This window comes from Euleptes europaea, chromosome 11 (assembly GCF_029931775.1).
Source record: "Euleptes europaea isolate rEulEur1 chromosome 11, rEulEur1.hap1, whole genome shotgun sequence".
NCBI classification, from domain to species: Eukaryota; Metazoa; Chordata; class Lepidosauria; order Squamata; family Sphaerodactylidae; genus Euleptes; species Euleptes europaea.
Genome location: NC_079322.1, coordinates 30,301,325 through 30,328,387, shown reverse-complemented (window position 1 = coordinate 30,328,387; position 27,063 = coordinate 30,301,325). Strand labels below are relative to the sequence as shown.

General features: G+C 43.0%; 1 protein-coding gene across 1 annotated transcript; it reads right to left on the bottom strand.

The window, feature by feature from the left end:
• Positions 1 to 1,323: 1,323 nt before the first annotated feature.
• Positions 1,324 to 27,063, bottom strand: PIK3R4 (phosphoinositide-3-kinase regulatory subunit 4). Its single transcript, XM_056857604.1, has 19 exons — positions 26,306 to 27,063; positions 24,871 to 25,004; positions 24,164 to 24,746; positions 22,257 to 22,391; positions 21,844 to 22,065; positions 20,083 to 20,256; positions 18,600 to 18,745; positions 17,323 to 17,526; positions 15,739 to 15,940; positions 13,830 to 14,029; positions 11,682 to 11,892; positions 9,470 to 9,635; positions 8,799 to 8,963; positions 7,544 to 7,755; positions 6,565 to 6,696; positions 3,446 to 3,546; positions 3,049 to 3,137; positions 2,541 to 2,649; positions 1,324 to 1,584 (listed from the first exon to the last, which is right to left on the bottom strand). The coding sequence occupies exons 1-19, from the start codon at positions 27,033 to 27,035 to the stop codon at positions 1,414 to 1,416; spliced, it is 4,086 nt and encodes a 1,361-aa protein (XP_056713582.1). The 5' UTR covers positions 27,036 to 27,063; the 3' UTR covers positions 1,324 to 1,413.

The window sequence follows — 27,063 nt, the reverse complement described above, 5'->3', positions numbered from 1 at the left end:
AAGGTGGCTGGATCCAACCCCACAGGAGTAGCACTACTCTAACGGTTACAAATCCTTTGAAGGTTACAAAACACGTACAATTTGGGCATAACAGAGACACTGGGATTGAGCCCTACTCCAGTAGCTGTTTTCTTAGAACTGTTTAGCTTGGAAAGAAGACGGTTAAGGGGAGGCATGATAGAGGTCTATAAAATGATGCATAGTATGGACAGAGTGGACAGGGAGAAGCTTTTGTCCCTCTCTCATAATACTAAAACACAGGGTCATCTGCTGAAATTAGAGGGTGACAGATTCAAAACAGATAAAATGAGGTATTTCTTCACACAATGCTTAGTTAAATTGTGGAACTCCCTGCCCCAGGATGTGGTGATGCCTGACAACTTGAAAAGCTTTAAGAGGGGAGTGGACATGTTCATGGAGAAGAGGGCTATCCATGACTACTCGTCAAAATTAATACTAGCCATGATGCATTCTCCAGGATCAGAGGAGCATGCCTATTATATTGGGTGCTTTGGAACACAGGCAGGACAATGCTGCTGCAGTCGTCTTGTTTGTGGGCTTCCTAGAGGCCCCTGGTTGGCCACTATGTGAATAGACTGCTGGACTGGATGGGCTTTGGTTTGATCCAGCATGGCCTTTCTTATGTTCTTATGTACAAATCCTTTGAAGGTTACAAACACGCACATACACTTTGGGCATAACAAAGACCGAGGGACTGAGCCCTACTCCAGCAGCTGTTTTCTTGCAGGATACCATTTAACACTTACTATGCAGCTTTATGGAGGAAGGGTTGCTCTACTCTGAAATTCTGAGGGGTGGGATAAGGGGAAGGACAGATCCTCTAATTTGTATGGTTGTTACATAGGAAGAAGCCTAGAATCAAAACTAAATCAAATTCACTGACATGATCTATAAAGGGATATGCAACATTGCTCGATAACCTTTCCCCACGACTTAGGAACAGAGGAATGATCCAAGCTATTTATTTTTTTAATATGAAGTATACAAGGATTTAAATATATATGTGAACAACAGTGCAACGTTAATTTTGTAACTTTTTCTTGTCCAACCTGTAACAAAAAAAGCCAGGTTCCATAAATATTGCGGGTATGCAATATATCAGTGTCCATCGTGTTTATACTAGGCCATACAAATGGTAAAGGCTTCTAAGCAATACCACGGTTCTTCATTTTAATTGCTTTCATTTGGTACTTCTGGAAAGTGCTACATAAACCAAGCTACCTAATAAAGTAGGGAGATCTGAAATGGCCACTAGTATTACAGTGATAATATTGGCAAGAGACTTATCAGTCGCCTTCATTCAGTCTCACAGTCTATCGTTTCATGTTCTGGAAGCAAATATTTTTTACCTTTATTACAAGTATTTACAGTAAATACAAATCAGTGCAATCTTCATTTCCACACTTTCACAATGCCATCTCGGGACGCAGTAACTATGAACCCTTGCGTTGTCTGGAAAGTAGCAATGTCTGTAATAATGTCATGGTGTCCAACCGGTAGAGATTCCGGACCCCTTCGAGGGGTTTCGTCTGTGGGACCCACCTTCTGCTTATTCTGGATTTCCTGTCGATGAGGAGAAATTACAAAATTTCTCAAAGGTCAAAGGTCACAAGAATGTTGCTTTAGTTTCCAGGTGCTTTCCAGTTTTTTGCTGAACATCAATTTGTGGGACTGGAAAACTGCTAGTGTCTCAGGTCCTGTTTATGTAAAAAGGTAAAGGTAGTTCCCTGTGCAAGCACCAGGTCATTCCTGACCCACAGGGTGACGTAACATCCTGATGTTTATTAGGCAGACTTTGTTTACGGGGTGGTTTGCCAGTGCCTTCCCCAGTCATCTTCCCTTCACCCCCAGCAAGCTGGGTACTCATTTTATCAACCTCGGAAGGATGGAAGGCTGAGTAAACCTCGAGCCGGCTAACTGAAACCGACTTCGGTCGGGATCGAACTCAGGTCGTGAGCACAGCTTTGACTCCAGCTTACCACTCTGCATGACATATGAGTCTGCATCACAGGCATCTATTGGTCCTGCTGTCATTAATAATGACATTTGTCCGGGCCTGTGTCCTTTTAGGAAGATTTTAAAAACATTTTTTTAAAATGATTGTGCTTTGCTTCGATGCTCTGATCAAAAGTGCTGAAACACTAATCTGTGGTTAAACAAGCAAAATGAACAAAAACTAGTAACAGGCAGACAGGGGAAGCGTTTTGCACTGCTGATGGTGCGACTGAGCGTGAGTCCAGAGGAGGCTGGTATAATACAAAATGGAGAGGTACTTTGAGAAATAGTACCTGGGTTTTAAGTTTTTTTCCCCTGTTTGGACTGTGTCACCTGTGCTGGCAGGGAGAGGACTGGAGGGGGAGAAAAGCAATCTGTGTGTCCAAAAACCCACCATTTGGAAGCCATTCTCTCTTAACAATAATATGACTCTTAAAGTGCTGAAGAGGCAGCAAGCAGATGCACAAGGATGTTGAAACTGGTCTTGGAATCAAACTTGGATATGGAAATAAGAAACAGCATACCTGAACCACTTCTGTGCCCTCAATGATCTTCCTGTAGTAAGAAACAGATGGGCCACTGGAACCTCCAGCAACGACGTAAGACCTTTCAGGGTATGCTAAATCCCAAAATCTGAAAAAAACCAACAACACATACACTATTTGGATGAAATCCTTTTAACCTTTAAAATTATTTTCTGATGTTGCTATTATAAGAAATGCAGTACAAAATCACTCCAAAAGTCTCTACAGCTTGGGACCCAGTTTATTAGTGGATAGATCTCAGGGCTTCAGGAAGAGTAACGTGTGTTATGTGCCATCAAGTCACTTCCAATTTATGAATTAAATGACCTCCAAAATGTCCTATCATTAATGTTTTGCTCAGATCTTGCAAACTGGAGGCTTGCTTGCTTATAGAGACTTCTACATTCAAGAATAAAATGCCTCAGAAAAGGTACCTTCTTACTTCTGACAGGTTTTATGCACACTGTGAAATGTTGAGATACAGTTATCCGTGTTTCTTGGAAATTACCTTATCTTCATATCAGAACCTGCAGTCAGTAATATAGGATTTCCATCTGCTGGGCTGCAGTATATTCCATGAACACTATGAGGGGAAGGCTAAAGGGCAGAAAAGCAGGGATTGTGAATTACAGCCAATTTATAATAATTTCAAAAAGTAGTAGCATCAAGCTATTAATCCTGAAGGCCTTTACACAGTTGGAGGTTCTATAGAAAACCAGCAGGAAGTTCTTTTAATCTTTCTCTAGATGTAGAAAATTTGAGCGCAAGATTAAATAACATTTTAAATTATCTTCTGAATATCTACTGTATAGAAGCAGTACTGTTGGCCCTATATACATATACATCCATCGAGCTCAAATCAACTGCAAAATCCCGCCCCACTTTCAAAAACCAGAAAGCCAAACCTGCAATTCTGAAAGAGGAGGGGCGCTGCTAGCCCACAGCGTGAACCGCCGATCACCCGTTTCCATATCCCACATGGAGACCTCATTGTTGCCTTGAACAGCTACGGAAAAGCCATTGACAACAGTCATACCAAAAACAGGGTCCAAAGAGCTACTCTCACAGCTTCACAAAAAGGTCTGCTCTGGCATTCCACTCTATCAGTATTTTTAAAAAGTTAAATGAGTTAAAAACAGAACAGCCGCTTCTCACTGCTTTCATTGCAATCCCTTGTGAAAGGCAAGGGAATACGCCCTCAATACTCACATATCCTTATTCTGCCTCAGTGTTCACAGTACATAAGAACATAAGAAAAGCCCTGCTGGATCAGACCAAGGCCCATCAAGTCCAGCAGTCTGTTCACCCAGTGGCCAACCAGGTGCCTCTAGGAAGCCCGCAAACAAGACGACTGCAGCAGCAGCATCCTGCCTGTGTCCCACAGCACCTAAGATAATAGGCATGCTCCTCTGATCCTGGAGAGAATAGGTATGCATCATGACCAGTATCCATTTTAACTAGTAGCCATGAATACCCCTTTCCTCCATGAACATGTCCACTCCCCTCTTAAAGCCTTCCAGGTTGGCAGCCATCACCACATTCTGGGGCAGGGAGTTCCACAATTAAACTATGCATAGTGTGTAAAAATACTTCCTTTTAACTATGCATTGTGTGAAAAAATACTTCCTTTTATCTGTTTTGAATCTCTCACCCTCCAGCTTCAGCAGATGACCCCGTGTTCTAGTATTATGGGAGAGGGAGAAAAACCTCTCCCTGTCCACTCTCTCCAAACCATGCATAATTTTATAGACCTCTATCATGTCTCCCTTCAGCCACCTTCTTTCCTAGCTAAACAGCCCTAAGCGTTTTAACCGCTCCTCATAGGGCAGTACTCTCCTCATAGGGCAGTACTCTCACACCTCTTCACCATGATACACAGAGGGAGAGAGATCCAGCTCCTGTGAATCCTGACAGAATAATCCATCTGCCAGGATCATCTCAGCTCAGTGCTCACTCTTCAGGATTTTTCCAAGTTGACACATGGTTCTGCCCTCGTCAACAAGTCTGCCAAAATGCACACACACACCCCCATCCACAAGCTATCTTCCTGCTCTTTCAAAACCCCATTCCACAATCACGCAGACTTTAAAAGCCCATCTTCTTTCCCCAGGTCTTTCCTGTTACACACCTTAGTCTGATGTGTTACTCCACCTGACAATATTCATGAATTGACCTGCATCTGAATAGAATCTGTTGCTGCCCATCCTTTCCAGAAGTAACAAAGGTACTGGGGGAGGGGCTGTGGCTCAGTGGTAGAGCATCTGCTTGGCATGCAGAAAGTCCCAGGTTCAATCCCCGGCATCTCCAGTTAAAGGGACTAGGCAAGTAGGTGATGTGAAAGACCTGCCCCTGGAGAGCCACTGCCGGTCTGTAGACAATACTGACTTTGATGGACCGAGGTTCTGATTCAGTATAAGGCAGCTTCATGTGTTCCAGAAGTAACAAAGGTACATATTACATTTGTAGTACAGTCTTAAAAATTAACACCATTTAACCCAGACTAAATACAAAATAAATGGAGGCTATATTGCTTTTTTATACAAGAAAGAACTTGTTTCATAGAGGTTAAAATGTAATTTGAAATATAATGTTTTAATTGCTGCATTTTCAGATAGAAGAGTTATAGAAGGATCTGAGGAAACTATAAGTGTACTAATATTTCCCATTAAGATCCAGTTCAGGTACAATACTGTAATATTCAGAAGTATGTATAGTTTTGAAAAATTTGGAGACAAAATGTTTAAAATGAATTTGACTTGATTTCTGTAATTCTGTTAGAAAAATTTGAGAATTTTCTGAGGAAGTTAATCTCTATGAAACAAGTGAAACCTGGGAGCTCGTTAACACAGAATTAACCTGCTACATGAAGGAGGCAACTTGCTGCACATAATAGATGAAGTGTTGTATAAAAGAAAGAAAAAGCAATATAGCCTCCATTTATTTTGGATTTGTCTGGATTAAAAGGTGTTAATTTGTAAGACTGACAAATGTAGTATGTACCTTTGTTACTAATGAATTGATTTTTATATATACAAATACATGAACACATTGTGAGGAATATAAATTCATACCATAAGTTGGGTAAAAAGGTAAAGGTCCCCTGTGCAAGCACCGGGTCATTCCTGACCTACGGGGTGACGTCACATCCCGACATTTACTAGGCAGACTTTGTTTACGGGGTGGTTTGCCAGTGCCTTCCCCAGTCATCTTCCCTTTACCCTCAGCAAGCTGGGTACTCATTTCACCAACCTCGAAAGGATGGAAGGCTGAGTCCGCAGCAATCAATCCAATTTATTAATGTTTTGGTCACAGACCTTAACAATGTTCAGATTAAAACCATACACAATGTAAAACCCACAACACCCAGAGTTACATGAATAAATTTTTTAAAATGTTACAGGCAGCTACATATATACACATTTGTTACTGAATTGGATGTTATAGTTCTCCTAAAATTATTCTTTCTGTGTCAGCTTTGGGGTCTAATTTTCTAATTTTCAATAAATTTCTTCCTTAGCTTAGAAGCTAACATGATATAAAGGCTGAGTCGACCTTGAGCCAGCTACCTGAAACCAACTTCTGTTGGGAATGAACTCAGTCGTGAGCAGAGCTTGGACTGCAGTACTGCAGCTTACAACTCTGCCCCACGGGGCTCTTAATAAGTTGGGTACCAGTTGATAAATTGTTTGTTTTGCACATTTAGTATCTGACCCCCCCATTATCATTATTCAGCAATCCTTGCCAGAAAGCACAGTAGGAAAACACAGCTGTTATTAACTCCCTCCTCCAATTTCCAAGCAAGCTATCCTTCATAATCAGCTTCAACAGGATAGACCTAATAAGGCCACCCATCCTAGCAGCCAAGAATAGTAAAGATTTCAACTTCACAAAGTGGGAATTGCTTCACCACAAGATTCAACCTGAACTCCTGGATTTGCAGAAGCAAGACATTCACATATGGTAAATGAGCCCCAACTTGTCAACGCTGGAATTACTAAAGAAGAGGAAAGAAGACGAGTTCTACCTGCGACAACCCATGACTGGGAGAGCGGATGCATCAGCAGACGTCTGATCCGTGCCCTGGAAGGGTGGGAATGGCTGGAAATAGGTAACTGGAACCTCATGTCCCAGCATGCCATAGTACCACTGCTTGTGCCTTGGGAATAAAAGATAACAGTAACTGCACCACAACAGCGTAGAACATATATGCTTGCTAGGCTAAATGCACTACCCTCCACCTTGTTATATGGAAGATTTCATAAAATCCCATTTGCGGATAGGGTTTGCCCTTGCGGGAATGGTGAAATTGAATCACTTGTGAGTGTCCTTTTTAACTGTTACTTTTATGCTTGTAGCCGATCCCAATTCATTGACCCGCTGTTTGTAAACAGGGAATGGCTTTCTGATGAAATCGGGACATCCTATCTTATGACCACATAAAACCCAAAAATAATTGAATCAGTTGTAAGATTCTTACAGTTAGCAATCAGATATCATGCATGGTGTGCAGCTTTCCTTAATGGCTGATTTGGGATGGTTTTATCCAATGTTATTTATTTGTACTCAGATTTATCCTAATATATTTTCTTCCTTTTTATATGCCAATGAAGGTGTATGTTGTGTATATTGTGAATAAAAGATAACCCCTGTCACCAACCTACAACATTTTACGCCCCATCTGATAGGACAGGAATCAGTATGTAGAACATTCAGACATCTTTCTCCCTTCTTCTGCTACAGCGCTTTTTTGAAAATGACAACACATTTTACTGCTTATGTTGTGATTGCTTGCACAACAGTCCTGTAAAGCAATCTACTATTAAGACACCGAGTCCTTGACAGAAGTAGGAATTCAAATGCGGACCCAAGACCAGCTCTACAGTCACTGGGCTACGCTGGCCTTCCTGAAAGTAAATGTGGTCCTGCAAATATCAGTTTTAAGTACACAGCAATTCTAAAGGCGTATCATTATTCATGACAAAAACTGCAAAACAGTATCTTACCAATACAGAGCCAGCATTGGTGTATATCCACGGCAAACGAGGTTATAAGTCCCAACCTTAAATCATGCTTCAATATCCAGGCGTTGTTAGAGGATCTGAGATCCCATCCAACTAAAGAACCGTTCACAGTGGCATAAGCCAGCACCGACTGGGACCCCGAATTGAAGTGATGCATGTCTACTACACAGCCATCTTCCTTCTGATCTAGAAACCTGGGAGTAAAGACGGAGGTGATCATCCTGGTTTAAGTGCTTGTGAAATTCTGCAGGGCCTCAGCATGCTGGAGTTGCTCCTCCTTCCTACACACTATTATTAATTATATTTTTATCCCCCCCTCCCGACTAAAGCCGGGCTCAGTGGCGGCTAACAGTCTAAACTTATTGCAATTAAAACTATAAACAACACATATATAATTAAAACATTAAATTATCAATAAACAGTGGTGTCCTGATCATGGGACCCAGAGGATGGTTTGATTTCTAATTTGTACCCGGTGTGGAGAGCCACAAAATGTTAACGGATGGGAAAAGGGGGGGAAAGGAAGGGAGGGATGGGATAGGAAAGGGAAAACGGGAAAGAAGAGGAGGGAGGGGAAGGGGGAAGAGAGGGAGAGGGGATGGGAAGGAAGGGGGGAGCTTCTTTGGGACACGTAGCAGGCTGTAGAGGTGAAACTTACTGGAGATTCCATCTCTTATTCCTCAAGCTGTTACTTGGCCCATGTTAGAAGGACCATGAGAAAATGTTCTCTAAAAGTAGTATTTCTCTGTTTCTTCTCCCTACGTCCACAATTAGCTTAAGGTCTGAACTGTGAGTCTTACCTAGGCGGCTCCTTTGCACATGCCAAGAATAAAGTACAAGAATCCTGAGGGTAGTAGAATGAGCTGTGTTACTTCAGACAGCAGATAAGAGATGCCCTTTTTCAGTGCGCCCCCATGTTAAATACATCTCTGCATGTACAAATGTAACACATAGAAAGAAAGGTTTTAGCCCACCCCACTCCCTGTGTGTTAGTCTTCTACTTGCTGGGAAGTGTGATATTTTTTTTTTAAACATGAGATATGTTCAGACTGCAGGATCGCAATTTTGAACTGGTACTTGTCCATTCCAGCATCATTTTCTACTGCATGAATAGAACAACATCTGTCTTTTCACTCCACTATGCAGCTTTTAACTTGTCCACTGAGTCAAAAGAGACTGTCACTATTGAGCCTGCTAATGACAGCAGCAGCAATTTAATGAAAAGACTGATACACACCTGCTTTGTATGGGAAGGATTTTTGGAGATTTGGGTAGCTTTGAAGCTTCAATCCCAAGAAGCTGAATCGCTCCATTATCTGAAGCTATCGCCAAGTAGTGAGAGCCCTGGCAGAAGGTCAGTGTCATCACTCGCCCTCCAATCCGAGAATATGTCGAAATGGATCTATTGCAGAAAGCAGAAAGGAACAGACGGTTAGTGTCGTCTTTCCATCCCACACAAAGTGTACGCTACCACACGATAAAATATTGCACAGCAAATAACCCTCTCAGATCTCTCAAATGTAGATGTGGTCTTCACTTTATACCCAAGTTTTGGCTAATAAGCAGTTAGGTCAAGGTAAAGGTAGACCCCTGTGCAAGCTCCGGATCATCACATCCCGATCCCTAGCAGGCATCACATCCCGATCCCTAGCAGGCATCACATCCCAGTGCCTGCTAGGCAGACTGTGTTTACGGGGTGGTTTTCCATGGCCTTCCCCAGTCATCTACACTTCACCCCCAGCAAGCTGGATGCTCATTTTACAGATCTTGGAAGGATGGACGGCTACATGAAGCCAACTTCTGTTGGGATTGAACTCAGGTCGGGAGCAGAGCTTGGACTGCAGTACTGCAGCTCACCACTCTGCGCCACAGGACAAAAATGGGCCCTTCCTCCATGTTGCCCATTACCTGGTGGTAGTAGTCTTGCCCTCCATTTTCTGACTGTTCCAGATTTTCACTGTCCCATCGTTTGAGCATGTGGCAAAAATAGAATGCTCATCAGAGACTCGGATGCGGTTCACTGCGGACTTGTGCTCATGAAGGTGAGCAACCAGGAGGCCTTTAGGATGCCATCCTAAGCAGACCAGCAAAAAAAGAGAGAGATTTGTTTTCTTTCAGGGAGAGAACAGGAGGGTCTATCCAACCTGCAACTCTGCCCATGGGTACAGCAACAGAAAATGCCACGGTAGCGGGCACTATTCATGCCCATGTACCAGTTGACACTATTGTACTGGGGATGAACATAGTTAAGAGGAAAGGCAACTTATTGGTTCTCCTGAAGTCCTGTAATGCCGAACACAAGAGTCAATATGGAACGATGTCAAAATGTGCATGAATAAAAAGTTAATACAGATATTAAATAAATGTAGGCAATTAAAACAGAAGGAAAGTCCTCTCTACCCACCAAGAGCATTACTTCTAGTTGCTTGACTAATAATATAAACAAACAGATCAAATGTTATCAAAAGATCCATATGGCTCCAATGTGTGCTATTTTGAAAGTGATAGCCTACACAACTCTTTTAATTGCTTACAGCCCCTTATTCACATCGAAGCTCTGTGGAATTCTAGATCAGTTACTCTCCAACCCAGAGATCCACTGCTGAGCCAAAGTAGGTGCTCTATGCTTGCAAGGATTACTCAGTCAAATGAACTAGTAGAGTCCACACACGCAGGAGATCCATTTGTCCAAATACTGTGTGCATCATCCCTAGATTTATACTTGACTTGCTGGATCAGGAAAAATAGATTATTGATTTCAAAACCAACCACAGATCCAACATATTGTTCTTATCCTGCCCCTTTAACTGTTTTTGGTCTTTTCAACACACAAATAAATATTTCAGCTTGGTGAAAAAGACCAGAAGTCATTTGGACAACACAGCAGTATTTATGAGATATTTGTTTTAGAGCAGGAAAAAAATGTAAGAAATAGACTATCAAGTAGGTCAAAATCTTGCCTATGGTTTGTTTTGAAGAAAAATTCTAGGAAGGTCAAGTGAGATTCCGTGACAAATGAGAGGCAGGACTATGGTGTACATAAGTTTATAATGAGTATCAACTGGCTCCGTTAACTCACAGACAGAAAACTTGCTGTTTATATAGAGATGGACTTGAAAGCCAGATTCGTTATGGACAAATCCCTCATGAGGGCCTCAAAATTTCAAAAAACCCACATATATTATTATTCAAAATGGCCTTAAAAGATGCAAGAAAGCCAATACCTCCTCATACAAGCCGAACACACATGCTTGCTTTGAACTGGAGTGTGCATCTTTTTTACACACACCCCCACCCCGCAATGAGGTTTGGACAGGCCACATTTCCTGCCCTGCTTTGGCTACTGTGTCATATTAAAAATGATCCCTGGCTGCATTTTCCATCTTTTCCACCCCAATAGTCCCCTACAATTCATGTTTCCTTCCTCTTAAAAACCATTTACGAGCTCAAATGTTTCATATTCATCAGCCAATGAGCCCCAAAGACTTGTTGCCTGGCCCCTTCTTGTTATCATTCTCAATGAAGACGTCAGGGGTCCAGGACTTAGCTGCCTTGTCTAAAACAGTGAGCAGGAAACACTGCAAGAAATTCATTAACCTGCCAATGTTGATGTCATAAGGCCAGGGTTTTTAGTTTCTTATGCAGTCAGACATCCCTAACCAAATGGAGTTCCTAAACCAAATTCACATACTCCTTTCTGGTAGGGGTGGGTGGGATTGTGGCTCGGTGGTAGAGCATCTGCTTGGCATGCAGAAGGTCCCAGGTTCAATCCCCGGCGTCTCCAGTTAAAGGGACTAGGCAAGTTGGTGATATGAAAGACCTCTGCCTGAGACCCTGGAGAGCAGCTGCCGGTCTGAGTAGACAATACTGACTTCGACGGACCAAAGGTCTGATTCAGTATAAGGCAGCTTCATGTGTGTTCATGTGACCTTAAGTATTAAAGCACAACAAAGCGTCGATACTAGCAGTACTATAGCAGGAATGTGCAAACAAAGCTCAGTACTCTGGACCCCTTAAGAGGTCTTCTCATAATCCACACTCTCCACCAGCAGACTTTGGCATCAATAGGATCACGGTCGTAATGGCAGTGGACTTTCCCCAAGGGAGTCTTGAGAATCACCTGGTGGCGGCGGCTTGCTCTCCCATTCCGCGTTCTCCATCATCTGCTTGGCGATTCTTTCAGCGTTGCACTGCTCTCGCTTTTGCTGGATGAGCTGCTGAAGCTCTGTTTTACAAGTGGTGATGCGCAGCTGGTACGTGGAGGGTGAAGCTATACTGCTCAACACTTGTATGGCTGGTTTCCTAGCTTGGACAACGGTTCCATCAGCTGCCTGAAAACCATAAATCACAATATCATTCAACTTGCCATGCAGTCCTATGCCCACTGATTCTTTTTAAAAGTTCATTATTTACCTCTCTCTGTTAATGGTAATAGAAAATGAAATATCAATATTAAGGATTAAAAAAACAAAAAAACAGAAACAATTATCACAGTAGTTGTAATTACTATGCTGCATGGAGACCAGTATGATATAGCAGCATATTAGACCAAGATTCAAATTCCCCCTTGGAAAAGGGGGTGAGAGAAAAATATAACATGCACAAGTGGGAACTCGCAAGGACTTGCAGGAGGCATCTCATTTACCCCTCCCACACTATTTCCTCTTTCCCTTTCCTGAAAGCCCCCATAGCCTCTCCCCCTTTTCCTGCTTCCTTCTCCCCTTCCCACCAAGTAGCCAACCTACATTTATCTGTCCCTGTCTTAAAACTTTCCCTCTCCCTCCCAGCAGCCTCTACCTAGGAAAATTATGGCCCAGTTGTGTGGCGCTGGCCACTGGGCCAGGCCCATTTGCATGGTAGGGAACCCTCAAGGACTTGTGGGGTGGTACCTCATGTTCCCCTGTATCCCTTCCCCCGCATTATTTCCTGTTTCCCTCTTCCTGTCACCCCCATATCCTCTTCCCTTTCCTTGCCTCACTCTCACCTTCTCTGCCATTCACCAACCTGCCTTCCTCCCATCTTCAGCTATATTATTTATTTACTTCATATATACTCCACTTTTTGCCACAGTGGGGACCGAAAGAGCTTACATTATTCCCCTCTCCTCCTCCTTATAACAACCCTGTGAAGTAGGTTAGGATGAAAGTATGTGACTGGTCCAAAATCACCCAGTGAGCTTCCATAGGAAGACAGAGATTTGAACCTGGGTCTTGCAGACCCCACTATGAAGCTCTAACCACTACACCACATGGGCTTTTATAGGGTAGCTGCTGTTGAACAGTGGCAAGCAGCCAGGCCTAGTTGAGTCATGCAAATCAGGTGGTATCAAGTCATCCAGAGGTTGCTGCCAGGCCTAGGGTTGCCAACCTCCACGTAGGACCTGGAAACCCCCCAGAATTACAACTGAACTCCAGACAACAGAGCTCTTTCCCCTAGAGAAAATTGCTTCTTTGGAGGATAGACTCTATGGCATCATACCCTACTGAGAGCTCCCCTCCCCAAACTCTGCCCTCCTCAGACTTCACCACAAAATCTCCAGCAATTTACCAACCTGGAGCTGGTAACCCTAGGCCTGGCCTCAGTGAATCCTCCCTCAAGAGCCTCCCTGAAAAGGGCCTTCCCTCCCTGCCATTTACGCATAGAAACTGAAGCCTGGAATCTGTGGTTGCCTAGAAACAGCCACTGAGGGAATCCACTGCTTAAAGCTACAGGTTCTCCTTTATTCGTTTTTGGGGTTTTTAAACTCTCCCAATGTATTTTTTATATCACATTCTTCTGCAAACCTGGGGCCCTTTTCAGGTTTGTAGAAAGATATGTCTTACCCATTCACAGCTCCAGTCACTGGATTCAAAGATTTGGCCAACTTTGCTATTGGAATATCAGATGATTTAAAGGCCACTTTTGATTGAGATTCAGAGGTTCATATTTCAGAAATGATGACTAAAAATTACCCTTTTCTTTCCAAAGCAAGGTCTTTTGGCTACACTCCCAAAGATGAATGATACAGTTCACATTACGATTTAGGTGAGTTTCAGATCTCGCCAGTATCAGCTGACTCTCCCTCCACTTTAACAGCAGATTTACTCTACAACATCTGGTTCAGAAGCTGATCAGGTACAAAATGGACCTTGTTTCTACATAGCCAGTACAAAATATGATTGAATAGCGAGTCCGAAAAATATCCCTATATGTTAAAAATAAACCTATTGGCTGCTTCTCCCTTACTAAGGACGGAGTATAATGCAAATAAAAATATTCCCAGAAATACCTGGGGAGAGGATGACAAAGGAGCACAAATGCCAGCTGAAGACTCTGATCGAAGAGGTTTGTTGGTCTGGACGATTTCCTGCTCGGCGCTTTGGCCGTGTCCTTTGCTCATCGGCTGGGGGATATTCGAAGGTTCCAAAGAGCCAAACATGCTCTTCCATTCTTCATTTACATTTGAGTCTTGTTTTACATGTTTTCTAGCTAAAGTCAACAAGCCCCAAAAGAAGAATTATAAGAAGGCTGCATATGAGTTATTGTAACAAATCTTCAAGAGTGGCCATGACCTTAGCAATGTAAGCAAAAACTGAGTTACTTGTATTGATATAGTATAGTCTCATGTTAATTAAGGCAGAATTGAGAGTTGATTTAAATCAGCTGTTAAACAATGACTGGCGTAAAAAGTTCAATCCATCACCAACCTAACAGAGCAAGTCTAAGCAGAGTTATGGCCTTCCAAGTTTTAGAAGCTGTAACTCTGTTCACAGTCACACCATAAATAATCTTGGGATATTCATCTTAAACTCTACAGATCATATATGTCATCAGCACCTCACTGCACAGAGAGAGCGGATGAACAGTGTGGTTTGTGTTCTCAGCATTTAGACTCAGCATTAAAGAAGAAACAGAAAAATAATTTGACAAAAGATTACTGCTGGTATGAAATAGGATCACATTTCCAAAAAGACAACAAAACACCAGCTGCATGCACAAGTATGCTACTTCGGAAAAAACCATTTGTTTTGGAGATTCCATTTCAGGTCCAAAGGCCGCAATATATTGGACTAATTACATCCAAAGAAGACCATTATTTGCCAACGAAAGATGTACAGCAGTACTGTTTGACTGGTCAGTATCATAAGCTTATTTGTTTGTACTTATTGAGTCTTTGTAGCTTTAAAATCTAGTCCTTAGTAATACTGTAAAATACAATACTGCTGCATTTTGTACTGATATGATATAGCAATGCATTTTATCAAGTAAAAAGGTAAAGGTCCCCTGTGCAAGCACTGTGTCATTGCTGACCCATGGGGTGACGTCACATCCCAACGTTTACTAGGCAGACTTTGTTTACGGGGTGGTTTGCCAGTGCCTTCCCTAGTCATCTTCCCTTTAACCCCAGCAAGCTGGGTACTCATTTTACCGACCTCGAAAGGATGGAAGGCTGAGTCAACCTTGAGACGGCTACCTGAAACCAACTTCCGTTGGGATCGAACTCAGGTTGTGAGCAGAGCTTGAACTGCAGTACTGCAGCTTACCACTGTGCCACGGGGATCATATTTTATCAAGTACATAGGCATAATTTCATGGGTCCACGACTGGTGTTAAAAAGCAAACTATACAAAGTTATAAAAATCAAACATGTAAATGTTTCCCATTTTGCATGTATTCAAATCATTGGCAAGGAATGGCACAGCAGCAGAAAGTGGATTCAATGGTTAGGGAGACATTACTGGAGGCCTTGAGAGATAGCTGTGTTTGTCTATCTTTGTCTTCCACCTTTAATGCTGAGGGTTGATTCACTTGTAGTTGAACATCTGAAAACAGGTCTTTGAATTGATACAAAATTCCACCTAAGATGTGTGATTTCCAGTGGCTCATCCTCACATGCCATTCATCACTCGATGTTGTGAACCTGCCCTTAAGCAAGCAGGACAGCTACAACACACAAGTCAATCACTTTATTTCTTATCACTCCGCTGAACGTGTGAATAAATTTAACTGCAATGCACACTTTGAACACTCTCTCTGTAGCGTAAATTTGCTCTTAATCTGCAAAGTTAAAAGTAAGCAAGTATTCCATCCAGAGATGGAATCTGGGGAAACACTATCTGGCTCGTGAAATATTATTCTAAATCTTCCAAAAAATTTACAACAGAGCAAGGACTGCTAAACCACAGGACGGTACTAACCACGTTTGTCATCGGACTCCTGCTTCATTTTGACCAGATCGACTTGTCTCCCCGTTATACCCAGAGTGGCCAAGTCAATCACCCCTTTCTGGGTGCTGTCGTGAAGGTGGCTCTGGTCCACTATGTTGGCCTTAGCTTTGTTGGATTTTAGCATGAAGTCTCTTAAGGCAAGCAGCTTGTCTTCTTCTTCTTCCGTCATCCCCTATCACAAAGCAAAACCCAAAACTGCCGGTTGAAATTAAGCGCTTTTTGAAATGAGGGATGCACACGCGAGCATCTCACTAGGAGCGAGCGTGAAGACGCCTGACTCAGGGTGCTGAGCATGTTCAGCACAGCCAAGATGTAAATGTGACATTTAAACAGTTCACTTGGGAAATGTTCAGCCAGGGCTGGCGCACTGTGCCAGGACACTGTTTTTAAATTATCACCGCTGGCATGGGTTTCTTACTCATCTAGAACAAAGCTTCTTAAACTGTGGGTCGCAACCCCATATGGGGGGGGGTAACTGAATGTGGGGGTCACGAAAAATCTGGCAACAGTAAATGGTAAAATTATATGTATACTGAAGAATTGTTTTAAAATAAATTTCTTTATGATTTATTATCAGTAAATGCTTGATTTGTATACCTGTTTTAGACACCTATACACCCGGGGTCGTGTAAAAATTTCTCGGGCGAAAAGGGGTCGCGAGTGGAAAAAGTTTAAGAAATCCGGATCTAGAAGATAAAATGGGTAGGCATACATACTAGTCTGATCTTTTTGAAAGAAAGTTGGGATAACAATCGTACTGTTAAAAAACCCCACAGTCTAAAGAGGACATCACCATGGGATTCATATCACATGATGCATTTCTCACGGCACAGGCATATTGCCCTGCAGACATCACCAAGAGAGAGAATTTACAGTCCTCGGCCAGCAATAAAAACGGTGAGAAAATGCACTACATGATGGTCTTGAATCACATGCCAAGTTCTACTAAGATGATATGGCAGGGATGATTTTTTGTCACTCTGATATCTGTTGCAAATATAATGTCTAGAGCAGCTCTTAGTTACCACCTCTGAAAGAATCCAACTTGAGGTTCCTTGTCACCCTTGACCTAAGCCTTATAGGTAGTAAATGTCATCCACACAGCTCTTGAAGAGAACCATTTTGCACTTCCGTAGAACAAGAGTAACATGGGAACGTTCTCCTGCCTAAATCCCAATTAACTTTAACGGCACTATGCAAGAAAAAGACCCAGGGTGTTGTGTGAAGAAGAGTTGGTTTTTACACCCTGCTTTTCTTTACCTTTAAGGAGTCTCAAAGCAGCTTACAAATGTCTTCCCTTCCCCTCCCCACAACAGACAGCTTGTGAGGTAGGTGAGGCTGAGAGAGTTCTTAGAGAACTGTGAATAGCCCAAGGTCACCTGGCAGACTTTATGTGGAGGAGTGGGGAATCAAACCTGGTTCTCCAGATTAGAAACCGCCGCTCTTAACCACTACACCGCGCTACCATACACATACTTCAGCGTGGCGCAGCTGACAGCACAATATGGCCTGACCACAGATTCTCAGACACTGCTACGAAACCACTGTCATCACCTGAGAGAGTAGCTTCTTCAGCAGCTGAGCAATCGCTGGATCCTCAGGAGGGGGACAATCGGGAAGAGTGCCGTTCCTCTTCTTCTGACGAAGCTGCAGAGTTCTGAAAAGGCTTCCTATGTCCTTTGATCGCAGAGCATAATCGAATATGGAACGACTGACAGGTTCTTTGAGGACGCTCAGCAGAACGATTTCTTTATCAATCTGCAAGTAAGGAAAAGGAACAAGTCAGTGGTCGCACAAAAGCGCAACTTAGGAAAACTGAGAAAGGATTTCAGGTCACCTTGTTTATAGGGGACTACTGTGGTAGCTTAAGCATGTGAACTTAGAAATAGGTCCTATTGTGTTGAGGAACTTCACTCCCTAGTAAGTATGCTTAAGACTGCAGCCCTAGTTAATGACTTTAAGGGCAAGTTCCAAAGAAGATATTCTAAAAAAGTGCTAATAAGCTTTGAGAATAACAAACCAGTTAAAATGTCAAGAACCCTATCTACCTCTTCCCAGTCCAACTAGTTTCAAATAACTATTTTAGACAACACTCAATTACTCTTGTTAATATCCTGCTTTTAATTTGCAGCATGCTGCAAAATCATTACAAATATCATTTGTTCCAGCAACTAGTTTTTCTATAGCAAAACTGATGCGCAGAGTGAGAAAAAAAGGTTGCATATTATGCATGCATACATTTGACAATGCATGAATTTATTCATATCCCGCTTCTCTCCCCAACAAGGACTCAAAATGGCTTAGAATATTGTTGTCTCCTCCTTTCTTCCACAACGACAATCCTGTGAGGCAGGCCGGGCTGAGTGTGTATGACTGACCCAAGGTCACCCAGTGAGCTTTCCAAGGTAAAAGTGGGAATTTGAACCTGGGTCTCCCAGAATCCTAGTCCAACATTCTAACCACTACACCCTACTGGCTCTCTTTATATGGTGGTAATCAGGACGCCACATTACAGCGGGACATCTTCCCCATTCCTCCAGGAACATTTAGGAGTGATTGCCTTATAACGTGACAACGTGTTGTGATTTTCCACGCCTTAGTGGGCAGAAACCAACATGGGGAAGAGGCAAGCAAGCTCAGTTCATGACATCTCTGTGCCATGTGGTATGTATGTCTTTACTGCATGGAGCAGGAGGACTTGCTATGGAGATACTGTTTGGAACACTACTGTCAGAGTCAAGGCAAGAAGACGGAGGAGCCAAATCACTTCATTTTTCTCACACTCTGCAATTCTAAATGGATGACAGGTGTATGTGCCATTGACGCCTTACCTGGATGATCGGCTGAGTGATGAAAGGATGCAGGTAAGGCATGAGCTTGCAATAAACATCGGCAATATTCAAATGCTGTGCTACAACAGTTATAAACCCGACTGCTCCATAGCGTATCCAGAGATTAGGATGGCACAGGAACGGTGCTGGGAAAGCAAGAAAGCAAGCAAGCAAGAAAGAATCAGGTTTCGACAGGTATCACTATACATTCATGCATTCACACAATTCAAACTGGAGAGATGGGACTCATGGAAATTAAAAAATACATGCACAAACTTCAGACCAAACTTCAAATGGGTCCCATTGATTTGATAACATCCAGCATTCTTTCCCATTATGGTCTTGGCTTGTGTACAGTACGTGAGTAGACTGGATTGGTTTTGTCCCTTTTAACCTGCATCTCTGTTTCTTTATCCTAAATCATTCATAATAAACCCTTCAAACCAGGGTGAGAATTTTTTTTAAACTTATTTACTTTCATTTTTACCCAGTGTTTCTCCCCAAAGAGGCTTACATTGTTCTCCTCTCCTCCATTTTATCCAAATAAGAACCCTGCGAGGTTGGTTAGGTTGAGAGAACATGACTAGCCCAAGGTCACCCAACAAGTTTCTATGGCAGTGGGAATTCGAACCTGAGTCTCCCAGATCCTAGTCTGACACTCTAACCACTACACCATGCTGGCTGACAAACAAGCATTGCAATAGCAGATCACCCACTCCCTTGTCCTTGCTGCTGGGGCTGCTCCTATTTTTCTATTGCCTCTCCATATATGAACTATATAACTATATATATATGAACCATATATGCTCTTTCTCCAAAAACCCAACGAGGAAACAAAGTTCATCTTCCTGGCTGCTACTACTGTTGGTGCGTCCTTTCCCTCCCACAAAGCAAGCTCGGATAATGAGGTTCTCTGTTTTTCTTTTCTGCAGAGCCAGCATGGTGTAGTGGTTAAGAGTGGTGGTTTGGAATGGTGAACTCTGATCTGGAGAATCGGGTTTGATTCCCCACTCCTCCACATGAGCGGTGGAGGCTAATCTGGTGAACTGGGTTGCTTTCCCCACTCCTCCACATGAAGCCAGCTGGGTGACCTGGGCTAGTCACACACTCTCAGCCCCACCTACCTCACAGAGTGTCTGTTGTGGGGAGGGGAAGGTGATTGTAAGCCTATTTGATTCTTCTTTAAGTGGTAGAGAAAGTCGGCATATAAAAACCAACTCTTCTTCTTCTTCTCTGTTTAATGGGCCCTGGCTGACAAGGTCAAGTAAAAGCCATTTGGGTTAGAATCAAGTAGTCATCCTAAACAGTGTTATCCTAAACAGAGGTACACACTTCTAATACGAATGAAGTCAACAGGCTGAAAAGGGTGTAATTCTGCTTAGGACTGCTCTGTGAAATGAAGTACATGGTGAGCAAACTATACTAGCATTGAACCCCCATGCCATTCAAAAATTGTTAACCGCACCCAAGAACGGTGCCTTACCAATATCACAAGCAAATTCATAGATGTGTGGTTTCTGCAGAAGACCTAATTGGCACATACAGGTAAGCGCATTGAGGGCTTTGTAGATGACAAATTCTTCAGCATCACTGAGCCCTTGCTGAAGTAGCGGCTTTAGGATCGAAGAGCTTTGCCAGCCAACATAAGCTGCAACACCTGAAAAGCAGGCAGAACCAACTCATATTATTATCTCTAAAAGCCAGGCCAACTCAAAAGAGACGTCAAGATCACTGACAGGGTCAAGTTATGGTCTCCTGAAAAATGCTTAATAAGTAGGTATCACTTGAGAACAAGAAGAATTCTAGCACCTGCTTTCACAAGTTTAGTTATTTAAAACCATTTTTATTTGTTTCAAATATGTACGTGCTGCCTCTCCCAACACCTGCTTGGGGCACTTTACAAATAAAGCAACACAATGAAAATCATAGAATCACAGCATAAAAATAAGCCATTAAAAACAGCATGAAACAACATTTCAACAGCTTAAAATTATGTCCTAGAGGCAGTGACCAGGCTAGAAGCAGACCATAGAAGAAGAGTTGGTTTTTATATGCCGACTTTCTCTACCACTTAAGGAGGAATCAAATCGGTTTACAATCACCTTCCCTTCCCCTCCCCACAACAGACACCATGTGTGGTAGGTAGGGCTGAGAGAGCTGTGACTAGCCCAAGGTCACCCAGCTGGCCTCATGGGGAGGAGTGGGGAAACAAATCCAGTTTACCAGGTTAGCTTCCGCCGCTCATGTGGAAGTGTGGGGAATCAAACCCGGTTCTCCAGATCAGAGTCCACAGCTCCGAACCACAGCTCTTAACCAGTACACCGAGCTGCTGGAAAAGATGGAACACTTTTAATTCAGGTCTTTTTTCGAAAACTGTTCTGGCGTTGTCCCTACAGGACAGGAAATGCAGGTGCCAGATGAGCAGCATCCAGGAAGGGGGCATCCCAGACATGAAGTTCCACCACTGAAAACCCCCATCTGTGCTCTCCCCCTGCCTTGCCTGTGCAGGTGCAAACAGCAGGGCGTGGGAAGATGATCTTAGCTGGCAGCTGAGGGCAGGAGGGGGCATGAATACACCACAATTAACATATGGACTTAGTTGCCCCAAGATGATGTGATGGCCAAAAGCTCAAAAGACTTTAAAAACTGCCATATATTCATGTTGGGAAGGTTATTTATTAGAACAAAAGCTTTCTTGTAGCCTCGGGTCTTGAAACACAAGGGACAAACAACTATGGAGGGTTGGATCCATCAAGTCTTACTATTAGGCTTCTGGAGCATCTTGCTGGCCACTGTTGGAGACAGAGCTAAATGAACTACTGATCAGATCTAGGAGGGCAGCTTATATTTATGATTGAAGGACTGTGACTTAGTGGTAGAGTGTCTGCTTGGCATGCAGAAGGTCCCAGGTTCAAACCCCAGCATCTCCAGTTAAAGGGACTAGGCAAGTAGGTGATGGGAAAGACCTCTGCCTGACACCCTGGAGAGCCACTGCCGGTCTGAGTAGACAGTACTGACTTTGGACCAAGGGTCTGATTCAGTACAGGCAGCTTCATGATTATCACTCAAGTTCATTGTCCCATTAGCTGCTGTGATTAGGCTCTGAGGAACAGCTTAGTTCTCTGCTCCTCAAAGACATGATGTTATTCACATAAAACAACTTAAAACCACTCATTTCCCCATTTTTTTAAAAAAATGTTCATTTAATACAATGAAAAAATGCTGCGTGTTGCCCAGCACATACCCACTATGCTGTCGAAAAAAGCTCCCCGTAGATGCCAATCATTCTTATCATTGAGGAAGGTGATCATATGGGACAGGAGAACGTCGTTGGCTTTTTGACGTCCAAAAAAGACACAGAGGCGGGTGATTCCATTTTCCATGAGGGTCTGTTTCACGATGTTTTCCGGGTCGCTCAGCAAAGTGACCACCTTCTGCTGCACCATTTCATGCAAGGCTTGAAGTTCTGCAAGAGGGCCACAGAAGTAAGCGCTAGCAAGCAAAACGTGCACCTCCGTCGAACATGTCCATCACGGGACTTTCTCAGAATCCAATCTATTAGCGCATCCTTGGAAAACGAGCAGCCCACCCCGCAAGTCACATTAAGTTCAATTCAGCATGCAAAGAAAGCAAAACAACGTGAGAGAGGAGTGTTACCGGTGTCGTAATTTTCACTAGGGTGCGATGTGTCATCCATTTCCTCACTGTTTGGTTCATTCTCCATATTCAAGTTTTTTAACTGGACCAGCTCCAGGAATCTCAGAGCAGTTTCAGCCAACAGTGCTATGTTCTCTGTAATGATTAAAAGTAATTTTAAGCTGCTTGGAAAATTTACTTTAAAGATTTCTTTGGAGGCGATCAAGCACTCTGGATGCATGCTGTGTACAGCCTGTCACGCAATACAGGCAATATCATAAGGCACATGTCTACTTCCACCTGGGATTTTACACCCAAAACCTAGGTCAGGAAGGGACTCAAATATAAAATGATACAGTGAAACACGTGGTTAAAATGTGAAGTGACAGAACCATGGTTTGCCATGACGTAAATAAGGCTGGAGGATTCTGAGGCCTGCAACCCCTATTGCTCACAGCCTCAGCAAACTATAGTTTGGTATAGTTTCCCAACAAACTATAGTTTGCCATAGACCACAAACTATAGACCACAAACAGCCCAAACTTTTTCGTGCTTGTTCCATTACTTTCAATTAAGTATACAAAGTAATAAAAGTAAGAACTTCACTAACATCATAATTTTCACTAGGGTGTGATGTATTTCCTTCCTATGTTGTTCACTTCCCATGTTCAAATTTTTTTTTAACTAGACTAGCTCCAAGAACTGAACTAGCTGGACTAGCTCCAGTTATGGTTTGGGTATAACAGAAAACTATGGTTTGCTCTGTCTAAACCAGAATACCAAAGGGAACACAGAAAATTGTGGTTCAGATACAATAACAAATTGTGGTTTGCCACAAAAATGGGAATTTTCAGTATTGAGCTTTACGTAAAGAGAAGACTGAATGCATAAACCTAAGGATCCCCAGAACATTCAGGGAATGACTAACCATAGATTGCCTAGCCACAGAAAGACAAGTCAATCAAAGAGCCAGAGAAGTGTAGTGGTTAGAGTGTCAAGACTTGGATCTGAGAGACTCAGGTTCAAATCCCTACTCTGCCATGAAAGCTTGTTGGATGACTTTGGGCCAGTAGCACTCTTGCAGCCTAACCCACCTCACAGGATTGATGTGAAGGTAAAATGGAGAAGGGGAGAACACTGTCAGTTTGGGTCCCCACTGGAGAGGAAAGTGGGGTATAAAGGAAGTAAACCAATAAAAATAAACAAAGTTTTGTAGATGGCTTGGACATCATAGAACTCCCTAAGAACTTTGCCAGTTTGGGGAGAGACACAAAGAATGCTGGTGTGTGTCTTTGCCTCATGGATCTGGGTGTTACTAACACACCCTTTTGGTAAACTTTTAAGAGGCATCTGGCAGGTCACCACTGAAAACAAAGAGTGGAACTAAAGATGTGTTTGGTCAGATCTAGCAAGTTCATTCTTATGTCTGTGACATAAGTAACTGAGAGCCAGCATGGTGTAGTGGTTAACAGCAGTAGACGCTAATCTGGTGAACCAGGTTTGATTCCCCACTCCTCCATGTGAAGCCTGCTGGGTGACCTTGGGCAAGTCACAGTTCTCTCAGAAGTCTCTCAGCCCACGTGAAGGCAAGCAATGACAAACCACCTCTGAACATCTCTTGCCTTGAAAACCCTACAGGGCCGCCATAAGTAAGCTGTGACTTGACACCCCCCCCACACACACACACACACAAGAAACAGAGTGCACTTCTAGGGAAATGAAATACTGGCAAAATCTTGAATTCATAATTCTATGCTTTCCAGAGATCCCAGACTGAACCATGAAATTCAGCTCTGAGAAAGAATCTGCGATTGCATACATTTAACTGCCATTTTTACTTCAATTATATGATACTGGGACAACCCGGTTGGAAAATACTACTATTCAAACAATAGCTCCTCTTGCTTCTCACCCCCTTTATTTCTTACCAGCATAGGCCAGTCGGACAATTGTGGCTTCATCCTGGGCCAAGTGTGCTATGCCTGGCAAGATGTACTCTGGGTAGATATTGATATCATTACGTGGCACCTCTTTGACAAGAGCAAGAACTTTCGTTAGTGTCCTCACAGCTTCTGCCCTCACCCTAGGCACAGAGTCATTGCTGAAATGCAAGAGATAAGGGGTGATACGATCCAGCAGGATTTCCACACTTAACCGGGGTGCCAGTTGGAGAATCAGCTCCAAGGCGGCCAGCTTCGAATCACAGTATTTGAGGGTCTGAAGGCATGAAGTTATCACAGACACCAAAATGACCAGCCCGTTTTCCTTTGTCTCCCCCTCTGCTTTTTCAGTTTGGTCATGCCCACAGAGATTGTGAATGATGTTGTCCAGATCTTTACGTATGACGAGGATCCGTTCGTCGGCCGACACAAAGGTTTCCTTGGCAAACTGCGCCATGTAAGGCTGGAGGAAGGTGTAAAATATTTCAGGAAAGGCATTGTTCCGTTGTTGCTTCAAGTAGTCTTCAGCAGCTGAACGTTTTTCTGGCTCACGATGGATCATCTGGGTAACCTTTGGATAGAAGGGAGCAAAAAGAACAGAGAGAAAGGAAATGACAGATAATAAAAGGTAATTTTATTTACTGAGGAGGAACAAAGATTTAATAAGCCAGCATAATGAGAACACAGTTATTTACCAGTTCTCTGATACTTCGGTCTTCAATTTTATTCAGCACTTGTTCAGGGGCAAAGAGGCCATTCCTATATGCCAGAAGTTGTGACAAGTCAAACAGAGGTACTCCTTCGGTAAAGAGCTCAGCTATGACACAACCTGGAAAATACCGAACAAGTACCTAAAAATTGTGAATTAGACATCTCTTCTTTTGCCCACCGATAACCAAAGTCAGTTTGCCATGAAAACCCAAAAAGGGGTCGCCATAAGTCGGCTGCGACTTGATGGCACTTTACACACACAACCAAAGTCAACAACATCATACAATATCTACATGAGCCATGAAAGTCAAAAGGTTGCAAGGTACTATTAACAGCCGTGGTTTGGCAGGATTGCTTTAAACACACTGTTCTCTACTTTTCAACCTCATCAGCAGAAATTTGGATAGCCTTTGTTTTTTTAATTTCTCTCCTTATCTAAGACCCTTCCATATCTACAAGCAAAGTTAAAGAAGAATCACACTTTGCAGTGTTCACTAGACTGTATTACTTCGAACTGCATCTGATAATGTATATTTTAATACTCTTCATATTATAAAAATAAAGAAACTCTCCCTATATGTGGGTATGTAGCATTCCCCCTTCCTCCAGCCCCCATAGTCTGGGTTTAAGTCATCAGCGTCTCAGCTAATGGTTGCAATGAAGAACCAGAATCCAGCACTCTAACGCAGGCAAAGGAAAGAGCAGGAAACTGACAAAGACTTCTATCTGAAGTACTGCATATCAACACGTAAACCCTGCAGATTTCAAAAGAAATAAAACCTTAAGAAAGCCATAGGAGGAAACACATGCAAAAAGCCTGATCCAGGTGCCAGAGATGGTCACTGCCAAGTAACAAAATTTTGAGCTCAAGAGGAACACAGATCCTTCGCCATGAGCTAAGGAACTGTGAACCACGAACTCAGGAAAAGGAACAATTAAATGGATACATGAAGCTGCCTTGTACTGAATCAGACCATTGGTTTATTGACGTCACTCTGACTGGCAGAAGTTACTCTGACTGGCAGGGACCCTCCAGGACCTCAGGTAGAGGTATTTCACATTGCTGCCTAACCCTTTTAACTGGAGATGTCCAGGATTGAATCTGGGATCTCCTGGATACAAACCAAATGCTCTACAACTAAGCCATGGCCCTTCCCCCATGAATAAGTTTCTCTAGTCAGGGCATGCTTTAAGACTCTATTTCCCTTTTTCCAGTTAACTGAGATTTCTCAGCTAAGAGGAACACCATTGTTAGCCTATAGCAGAAAAACCAAAGATGGCCTTGTAGCCATTACAAAGCCCATGTTTCTTATGTGAAACCATAGAGTTTTCAAGCAATTTAAGCTCAACAATTGAAATTTTCACCACTCATTTCCCAAAGAAGCACACATCATCCAAGTTACTGGATCGCCCAAATACCTGCAGAAAAGATATCCATGGCACGTTTCAATTCCCCCCTGCTTCGTTGATTACTATTGGCCAAGTCTACGAGTGGAGTAGAAGGATCTCTCATATTTTCCAGTTCTGTAGCAAACATGCTGCCATCAACAAAGCGCTCTGGGGCAATATAACAAGTTCGCCTTCGTGATGTGTCAAAGAAATAATTGAAATCAGCAGGGTTGTCTTCAGGGAGGTAGGTTGGCTTAAAACTTGCAAAATCTGTCAGAAGGACCCAATTCCAGCTGGTCACCATGATGTTTTCTGTTTTGATATCCCCGTGACGGACCCCCGATCTGTGCGCTTGGTCCACCGCTGTCAAGATCTGGAAGGCTATCCACCTCTTCTCAATGTTGTTCAGGAACGGCCTCGTACTAATACGGTCATAGAGATTATCCCGCACGTACTGCCTAAAGAGCATTGCTGCTTTTTCAGACAATGTGGCCTTCTGAAAGGGAAGACAGTTTTGGGCTGAATGCAACCTTATTTTCAATTCCTCCAGCTCCTGCTTGTAACTTGTTAACGGTAATGTTGGATCTTGAATGGCAAACACCTTTACAACCACCAGGCCCTCTCTGTGTTTGGCTCGAGCAACTTTGAAAAAACGAGTACTGCCCAAGCTTTTGTCATATTCAAAGTCATGGATGTCTGAAAAATAGCTGTCAACTGAAAGGATCTGAGAAGGGGCAATACCAGCCAGCTGGTTCCCCATTGCAGCAGTTTTAATTCTATGTCACAAG